The sequence below is a fragment of the Callorhinchus milii genome, unplaced genomic scaffold, assembly GCF_018977255.1.
Source record: "Callorhinchus milii isolate IMCB2004 unplaced genomic scaffold, IMCB_Cmil_1.0 Scaffold2, whole genome shotgun sequence".
In the NCBI taxonomy this organism is placed as follows: Eukaryota; Metazoa; Chordata; class Chondrichthyes; order Chimaeriformes; family Callorhinchidae; genus Callorhinchus; species Callorhinchus milii.
The window spans coordinates 124118874-124129132 of NW_024704743.1; the positions used below are offsets into that span (position 1 = coordinate 124118874).

The 10259-nt window shown below is 49.2% G+C and overlaps 1 protein-coding gene across 1 annotated transcript in view; it reads right to left on the bottom strand.

Annotated features, from left to right (window-relative positions):
* Nucleotides 1–941, bottom strand: part of LOC103190004 (arf-GAP with GTPase, ANK repeat and PH domain-containing protein 1) — a gene marked incomplete at its 5' end in the record, with an annotated part of 247658 nt that extends 246717 nt beyond the window's left edge. The window contains 1 exon segment of the mRNA XM_042346895.1: nt 915–941. Coding sequence (XP_042202829.1) covers nt 915–941 — 27 coding nt within the window.
* Nucleotides 942–10259: the final 9318 nt, after the last annotated feature.

Consider the following 10259-nt stretch of genomic DNA (forward strand, 5'->3'; position numbering starts at 1 on the left):
CAGCAATCCGATATGAGTAAATCTCATATTCCTCCAACATGTGCTGATGTACTGAGAGATAATAACAATAATAATCCTTGCATTTGATATAGTGCCTTATTACATCTTCGAGGTGTCCCAAAGCGCTTCACAGAATTATACTATAAAGTGAATTGACTATATTTTGTGAGTGAAACGCAGCAGCCAATTGTGCACAGGAGTGTCCTCCCACAAACTGTGGTGAATTGAGTGACCAAATTATTATTATTTTGGAGGGATTATTACCCCCAGAAAAGCCAATCTGATTTATGGCCATCTGATTTATGCAATAATCTGATTTTTTTCCAATCAATGCCGATGTTTACTTTCACATGATGTGATATTTGTAAGAATGGTGTTCTAATGCCAATGCTCACAAAGAGTTTATTTACTCCGATGTTCATTTCCATTATTCAGTTCCAGGAAATGACCGTTAAAATAACATTAACATATTTAAGGACCCGATACTTGTAGTGATCGGTCAGTGAGTTTTTATTGTGATTTGTAACCTATTGGTATTTGCACCTCCTTTGCATGAGGTTTGTAATAATCCGTTTGTTCTGGCAAGAGATCCTGGAGATGTCATTAATTCCCATGAGAGCCACAAAATGCAGTCAATTCGCTTTACAACAGTACATCATGTGAAGCTCTTTGAGAGGTCTCGAAAACGTGATCAGGCGCTATATTAAATGTAAGGATTATTATTATATCATTATTATCGGACCGACTTCTCCTGCAGTGTGATACCGGTCGGGTTGTTTGCCCGCGGACTGCGATAACGGTCCCTTTGTTCCGCAGTAAATCGGGGGACAGTTGTTGGGATAACGGTGGGAGGCGATCACCGCCAAACCGACGAGGGATCGGTTGGGAGGTTCGCAGTAACCGGTGTCGCTCACCTTCGATGCTGATGACATGCTCCCGGATCTGGTTCTGCAGCCCCATGTCCTCGATCCTCTCGATCAAGTCGTAAATGGCGTAGATGTTGGGGTGGACGCTCTCGAAGCGCTGGATCTCGGCTCGGATGGCCGCCGAGTTGGACAGCACCAGCTGCTGCTGCTGCTGCTGCTGCTGTGCCGGCGAGGCGGCCGAGCCGCCGCTGGACGAGCCCGAGCCGACCGGCGAGCAGTGAGAGAGCGCGGGCATGGAGCCCGAGCCGGAGCCCGACCCCACCGAGCCCCCGGCGCCCCCCGAGCCCGAGCTGGGGGAGCCGGCGTGCAGCGAGGGCTGCGGCTGGAAATTCATCTGCCACCCGTTACCCTCCACCTCTCTCTCTCCCTCACGGAGGGGCACCGCGGAGAAATATCAGCCGCGGGCGGGCGGTCGGACCCGGGGGGGAGGGGGGCCTGGCCTGGGGTCGGTGGGGGTCAGGGTCCGGGGGAGGGGGGGTCGAGCCGTTGCCGTTACAAAGAGAGTCACAGACACACGCGCACAGACAGGGAGAGAAAGAGAGAGAGAGGGAGAGAGGAATAGCTCGAGCGCCTCCACACTCACTCGCTCGCGCACTCGCTCGCACGACAACAATAATAATCTCCTCAGCCGCAGCGCGTGTTGTGCTCCAGCTCGGCCCGCTCCATGGCGCGCGCTCGCTCTCCCTCTCTCTCTCTCTCTCTCCCTCCCTCTCTCGCTGCACCGTTCGCCCCCTTTTCCCCCTTTTCTCTCCTCACGCTTTTCTCGCTCTCTTCCTCACACACCCACACACACACACATACACCCGCACACGACGCCCCGGCTCTCAGTCAGTCAGACTCGCTCCCTCTCGCGCTCCCCACAGCGGCTCTCAACCGTCCGCGCTCGAGACGCTCCCGCTCGCCAACCGCCCACTATGTACGTACGCACGTCACCCCCCCCGAGACTACCCCCACCCCCCGAGACTACCCCACCCCCCAGACTACCCCTCCCCCGAGACTACCCCCCACCCCCCCGAGACTACCCCACCCCCGAGACTACCCTCACCCGAGACTACCCCCCCCCGAGACACCCCCACCCCCCCCGAGACTACCCCTCACCCCCGAACCCCCCCCCACCCCCCCCGAGACTACCCCCACCCCCCCGCAACTACCCCCCCCCCCCGAGACTACCCCCACCCCCCCAGACTACCCTCCGAGCTCCCCACCCGAGACTACCCCCCACCCCACCCCCCCCCCCGAGACTACCCCTCACCCCCGAGACTACCCCACCCCCCCCCGAGACTACCCCACCCACCCCCCCCGAGACACCCCCACCCCCCCCGAACTACCCCCCACCCCCCCGAGACTACCCCACCCCCGAGAGACTACCCTCACCCCCGAGAACTACCCCCCACCCCCCGAGACACCCCACCTCCACCCCAGATACCCCACCCCACCCCGAGAACTACCCCCCCCCCACCCCCCCCCCGAGACTACCCCCACCCCCGAGACTACCCCCACCCCGAGACTACCCCAACCCGAGAATACCCAACACCCCCCCCCAGAATCCACCCGAGATACCCCAACACCCCCCCGAGAATACCCAACCGATACCCCACCCCCCGAGAATACCCAACACAACCACACCCCCCCCGACCCACCCGAGAATACCCCAACCCAGAATCCCCACCCCCCCGAGAATACCCAACACCCCCCCGAGAATACCCACCAACCCCCGAGAATACCCCCAACCCCGAGCACCCTCCGTCCCACCATTGGAGGTCGTGCTTTCAGCCGCTATGCCCCAAAACTCTGGAACACTCTCCCTCAATCCCTCTGCCTTGTCTTTCAAGTCCCGCCTGAAGCTTTCTTGTTCGACTGTGCTTACGGCCACCTCCCCCCGGCTCGGGGTCACTGTTAAGCGCTCTGAGACGCTACCCTGCGTGGACAGCGTGATATAGGTGCAAGCTGTTACTGCTCTCTGGCTGAAAGTTAAGGGGTATGATGAGGGAATCATTACATTGTTGCTACTTAATAATAATAACAAAATAACAATCCTTGCATTTGATATGGCTACTTAGGACTTCAACAAAAACAACAACAGGATTCATTTATAGAGCTCCTTTCACGTCGGGAGACGTCCCAAAGCGCTGGACAGTTGGGTCAGGACCCGAGCATTGGGGGAAATGGTCAGGGTGAAGGGGAGGGAAGGAGGAGCGAGGAGGGGGAAATGGTCAGGGTGAGGGGAGGGAAGGGAGGGAGCGAGGAGGGGGGAAATGGTCAGGGTGAGGGGAGGGAAGGGAGTGAGGAGGGGGTAGAGAGTCGAGAGGGGAGCTGAAGGCCGGTCAAAGAGAAAGGTCTTGAGACCGGCCTTAAAGGAGGAAAGGGAGGAAGTGGCGAAGGTAGGAGGAAGCGAGGCTGTGAATGGCCTTGTAGGCAAGGATGAGGATCTTGAATTCGATCCTCTGGGGGATGGGGAGCCAGTGGAGGCGAGCGAGGGCGATGGAGTGATGTGGTCACTGGTGCGGGACAGTACACGAGCTGCAGAGTTCTGAATGACCTGCAGTGTGGAGGGAGGGCCGGGAAGGCCGGCGAGGAGAGAGTTCCCATAGTCCAGCGTTGAGGTGATAAAGGCGTGGACCAGGTTTCAGCCGCATGAGGGGTGAGGTAGTGCCGTAGTCTGGCAATGTTTCATTGAGACTCCTCAAAGTATTCACAGAATATACTGTAAACAGAATTTTTTGTGAGCAAAATGCAGCAGCAAAGTGCACACAGCAGTGTCCCACAAACGGTAGTGGATTGAGTAGCCAAATTATTATTATTATTATTACAGCCGGAAAGCAATCTGCCAATCGACTAACATCCAGGTTCCTACTTGCTGCTTGGTAAACAAAGACGTGTAGGAGTAAGGAAATGTTGCATCAGGTTTTGCCCTGCCCGGGAATCAAACCTGGATCTGCTCGCTTGCGAGACAAGGGCTCTAAACTCTACACTACAGTGTTCCACACTTGCTTTAATTCAAGAACCTTTTTGTAGTAATGGCACACTCCCATTACCAAATGTTCGATACATAGAGCAAAGAGTTCCTGCCTCACATAGTCCTTGTATTCAAAAACCCTCTAAAACCATAGCATCGGTTACCTTCCTACTTATTCAGTCCATCACATTGTTCCCATGAAGTTGTTAGATGTTCCTACGTGAAAGGCTGTATATTAGTCCAAGTTGCCATTGTAGGATGTTATTTCCAGGGCCTTGGGAGGTCCTCCCAACGTGAGAGACACAATACTTTGTTGTTGTTATTATCCACCACAAAAATGTTCAGATGACGAGTCAGTTTGCATGCTGCCCCTTTAATCCCTGGAACCAGTGCAGGCAGAGGAGACAACAGAAGCTCCTCCCTCTCCCCCCTGCTGGTGTAAATATCTAACACAGATGAGATGAGCTTCAATAGTCTTAACTCAGATCTTAATCAGCCTAAGTACATAGCACAAATGGGCCCATAATAAGCACAAATTGGCATTAAACTGGAAGTCTCAATCAGCCACAATGACAGCTTTAGAAAGAAATGGAGCTGCCACTCAAGGGTAGCAGGGCATGCTATTTCCGTGGTTGCGGTTAAGGCAACGTACCTTGAACTATATTCTGTACCCAATCTGTGCTGTACCATGACTGGATGGAGAGGGACTGAAGAGGAAAGACCATTTCACAGTACACTAGTATAATGTGCCCACCGATGCCTTCATGAGAAAAAGTTAAGACAAGTTATCAAGAATTCTTATTTGAAGACAGCACAGCAGATTGGTGTACTGACATATGGTGCTCCAAAAAGGAAGGATGTGGTGGGGAATTTGAGGTTGTGCATCTTGAGTACATCTTTGTTTCAGGTTGCCAAGTGTAGCCATCCTGCTACGAAGAATTGATAAAAAGCACCCTCTGGGCCGAGTGAGAATATTTGCATACTGGAGAAAACCACAGAAGGAAATATTCACACAAACTCTCAACAATCTCCCCAAATCCTGCTTTGACAAACCCTGGAATGAATGTTGCACTTCCTCTCAGTACAGATTCCCTCAGTAGGCTACTCCTGATTTCCTTCAACCTTGGCTATCTGAACAGAACAACTTGGGTGTCAGCCTGGTGCAGGCAGTAGCATTCTCAACTTTGAGTCAGAGAAGTATGGTTCTAGCCCACGTCAGGACTTAGTCTTTGATGACACTCCAGTCCACTGCACTGTTGGAGGTGGGATCTTTTGGATGAGACTTCAAACTGAGGTCCCACTTGCCTATTCAGAAGAATGTTCCCATGCCACTAATCAAAAAGGGAGTTTCTTTCTTCCCAGATGTCCTCGCCAATAATCCCCCAAATAAAACTGGTCATTCGCTTCATGAACGTTTATGCGACGTTACTGTGAGCAAATTAGCTGCTGTGTTCACCTACAAGTCATAGTCATTAAAATTCACAATACACCCTGTGAAGGATTATTGTTTGATATAGTACATCAAATCAGATCCATCAGTCAATACTGCCATCAACTCTGATATCCACAATTAGTCAACTGAACTTGTGGAGGGGCTGGGGTGGAAGACAGGTGTGCAGGAAGGAGAGTCATTATCCTATTGTCGTCTATTGTAGTTTTCTATTTTCCTGCTCCTTGGGACGTCCTCGCGATGTGAAAGGCGCTGTACAAATGTAATTTTGTTATTGTTCTCCCAGATGATACGACTATAAGAAAAGCAATTTAATCTGCAGCAACTGACAAACAACACTGATATGGTAGGACAGAGCGCTTAGGAACAGGAGTAGGCCATTCGGCCCATAGACCCTGCACAGCCATTTTCATAGATCATGGCTGATCTGTACCTCTAGACATGTTGGCAAGAACCAAGGCTTGGGTCCTGAGAGTCTGTATTGAGATCCTGCTGGAATTTAACCAGCTAATATCTTGCATCTTACCATTGCGATCACTTGCAAGTTTCCCATTACTTGTCCAGCTAGGACGACTCTACTTGGCTAGGGTTTTAAATTGCAGAGTTAACAGATACTAAGTGGGAAGAATCCCTGTCCCCAGTGATGACTGGACTGGTCCTCCAAGTCTTGCTAACAAGTCCAGATTGCTGATCCATCATCAACAGTGCCTTAAGAGTACAAAATAATTACAGTACAAAACGTACTGGACTATCAGACCAGCACCAAAGAGCATCAATGCAATTCCAATCTTCGATTTCCAGGTGTGTCATCTTGTAGCCAACTCAGCCTCAAAGAGATTCCATCTTCCTCCGCTCAAAGACAGTGGCCATTAGCTAATCATTAGTTATCTGACAAATGCAAGTTTGAGCTCTCACAAAATAAAAATCTCATGACTTTTCCAAAAGGGAAGGGAGTTATGGTAAACAATACTCCAGATGTACTCCACAAGGATGGTACCAGGAATGAGGGACCTTGATTATGAGGAAAGGCTGGAGAGGTTAGGATTATCCTCATTGGAGCAGAGAAGGTTACGAGAAGACCTGATAGACGTCTTCAAAATCATGAGGGGATTTGATAGGTTAGAAAGGGAAAAACTGTTTCCACTGGTGGGTGTGTCGGTGACTCAAGGTCACAGATTCAAAATAGTCTCTAAAAGAAGCCGAGGGGAGGGGAGAAGAAATGTTTTCACGCAGCGAGTTGTTCAAATCTGGAACGTACTGGCTGAAAGGGTGGTGGAGGCCGATTCGATAGCAACTTTTAAAAACGCGGTGGACGGGTATTTGAGGAGGACGGGTTTGCAGGTTATGGGGAAAGGACTGGGGAGTGGGATTGACATTACACTGCTCTTTTCAAACAGCCAGCACAGACTCGATGGGCCGAATGGCCTCTTTTTGTGCTGTACGATTCTATGATAAATAATCATGAAGTAAAATAAAAACAATTAATAGAACCTTGCTGTGAATAAAATGCGTCCAGAAATGCATAGTCACTACACTTGATAGCAATTACCTCTAGAGTGCTTTGAGAAATTTCAATGTTTCTGAGCTCTGCATCAAACGCAAGGACTATTTAAAAACATGAGCATGGCTGATGTGAGTGTGCTTACCCGGTGTTGATGTTAAGATATCCATTTATTGGTCACGCAAGCCTGTGTTCATTTCCAACCCAAAGCTCCAAGACACCCACACACTCTGATACAGCTGTTAATGCTGGGTTTCATGAACATCCAGCTCTTTGCAGTCAAGTTCTATTCAAATAAACTAGTGGATACAATCACAGCACTGAATAGCATGGTGGGGGTTTGAACAGTTAATAATGCAATAGAAATGACAGGGCGATGAGTCTCCACTGAAACGACACATCCACAGATCACCCTCATCCTCCTCCAATCTGCCAGTCACAATTTCATTTTAAATTTGTATTTTCCGCACATTTACAACAATGACTGGCCCTGACCTTGCACCTTTACAAGAGATATGCCAACAGCAAGATGCTTCAAAATGGAATAATAACAAAAAAGGATTTATCTACAGAATTTTGTAGGTAAAAGTAGCACAAATCAGATATACTTTAACAGCTGATATTTTTTGTAATGCTTGAAAGATATTAAACTCACCCTCAAAAGTAGGTGGCAGGCTGGTGATTAAAAGAGTAAACCTAAAAGACTGGGTACTTGAATCAATTGAAGAATAATTTATCTACTGTGTTAAATGTATCATCGTTCTTATTCAAACAGCCTATTCTACAAAATATCACCACTCAGATAGACAAATATAGTGGTACCTAGGAGACCAGAAACTCATTCACTAAATGTGTGTCTTTTACAGCCAAAGACAGATTCCAAATTGTTCCAACCGTAAATCCTTAATTTTAAATGCATTCAACATAATCAACACAAACACAGGCTACAGCAAGGTTTTAATAACTGGCTGTAATTTGGAAGCTTTCTTTTCCGATAAGTACAATATGCACTACAAATGGAAACAGCACTAAATGAACATTGGGTTCATTTTGCACCCTGTGCTGATGACAAGGTCAGAGAACTATTCTAAACACAGCATTCCTTATGATAACCAAAATCTTTCAACCAAGGTTAGGCCAATGCTTCATCAAATCACTATTCTTCCACAATTTAATAGGAATTGCCACAATGTGTGAAATAACTGGGTTTTTTTAGGTTCATAGAAGTTTTTCATTGACCAACTACATAAATCTTTAACTTATTTTGAAATGTAAAAATCCCTACTTTCAATTCCAGTGTGTACAATATTTATCTATAATTAATATTTCCTAATAAACTCGTTCTCCACTTTATATGCTCGCATGCACCATATTTACAAATGCAACATCTGGGATAACCTGCCTTATTTGAATACTGAAGATGTGTTCCAATGTACTTGAGCAAATTCAAGTTTTCAAGCCTGCTGGCATTCTCTGCCTTCTGATGCAAATGTCATTATCTTTGGGATATTTCAATTTAAGTGAAAACAATATTTGCTGTATAGATTTCCCATTTTCAATGAAAATGCACTTACTATCCAGAGTGCCAGCAATCCGATATGAGTAAATCTCATATTCCTCCAACATGTGCTGATGTACTGAGAGATAATAACAATAATAATCCTTGCATTTGATATAGTGCCTTATTACATCTTCGAGGTGTCCCAAAGCGCTTCACAGAATTATACTATAAAGTGAATTGACTATATTTTGTGAGTGAAACGCAGCAGCCAATTGTGCACAGGAGTGTCCTCCCACAAACTGTGGTGAATTGAGTGACCAAATTATTATTATTTTGGAGGGATTATTACCCCCAGAAAAGCCAATCTGATTTATGGCCATCTGATTTATGCAATAATCTGATTTTTTTCCAATCAATGCCGATGTTTACTTTCACATGATGTGATATTTGTAAGAATGGTGTTCTAATGCCAATGCTCACAAGAGTTTATTTACTCCGATGTTCATTTCCATTATTCAGTTCCAGGAAATGACCGTTAAAATAACATTAACATATTTAAGGACCCGATACTTGTAGTGATCGGTCAGTGAGTTTTTATTGTGATTTGTAACCTATTGGTATTTGCACCTCCTTTGCATGAGGTTTGTAATAATCCGTTTGTTCTGGCAAGAGATCCTGGAGATGTCATTAATTCCCATGAGAGCCACAAAATGCAGTCAATTCGCTTTACAACAGTACATCATGTGAAGCTCTTTGAGAGGTCTCGAAAACGTGATCAGGCGCTATATTAAATGTAAGGATTATTATTATATCATTATTATCGGACCGACTTCTCCTGCAGTGTGATACCGGTCGGGTTGTTTGCCGCGGACTGCGATAACGGTCCCTTTGTTCCGCAGTAAATCGGGGGACAGTTGTTGGGATAACGGTGGGAGGCGATCACCGCCAAACCGACGAGGGATCGGTTGGGAGGTTCGCAGTAACCGGTGTCGCTCACCTTCGATGCTGATGACATGCTCCCGGATCTGGTTCTGCAGCCCCATGTCCTCGATCCTCTCGATCAAGTCGTAAATGGCGTAGATGTTGGGGTGGACGCTCTCGAAGCGCTGGATCTCGGCTCGGATGGCCGCCGAGTTGGACAGCACCAGCTGCTGCTGCTGCTGCTGCTGCTGTGCCGGCGAGGCGGCCGAGCCGCCGCTGGACGAGCCCGAGCCGACCGGCGAGCAGTGAGAGAGCGCGGGCATGGAGCCCGAGCCGGAGCCCGACCCCACCGAGCCCCCGGCGCCCCCCGAGCCCGAGCTGGGGGAGCCGGCGTGCAGCGAGGGCTGCGGCTGGAAATTCATCTGCCACCCGTTACCCTCCACCTCTCTCTCTCCCTCACGGAGGGGCACCGCGGAGAAATATCAGCCGCGGGCGGGCGGTCGGACCCGGGGGGGAGGGGGGCCTGGCCTGGGGTCGGTGGGGGTCAGGGTCCGGGGGAGGGGGGTCGAGCCGTTACCGTTACAAAGAGAGTCACAGACACACGCGCACAGACAGGGAGAGAGAGAGAGGGAGAGAGGAATAGCTCGAGCGCCTCCACACTCACTCGCTCGCGCACTCGCTCGCACGACAACAATAATAATCTCCTCAGCCGCAGCGCGTGTTGTGCTCCAGCTCGGCCCGCTCCATGGCGCGCGCTCGCTCTCTCTCTCTCTCTCTCTCTCTCTCTCGCTGCACCGTTCGCCCCCTTTTCCCCTTTTCTCTCCTCACGCTTTTCTCGCTCTCTTCCTCACACACCCACACACACACACATACACCCGCACACGACGCCCCGGCTCTCAGTCAGTCAGACTCGCTCCCTCTCGCGCTCCCCACAGCGGCTCTCAACCGTCCGCGCTCGAGACGCTCCCGCTCGCCAACCGCCCACTATGTACGTACGCACGTCA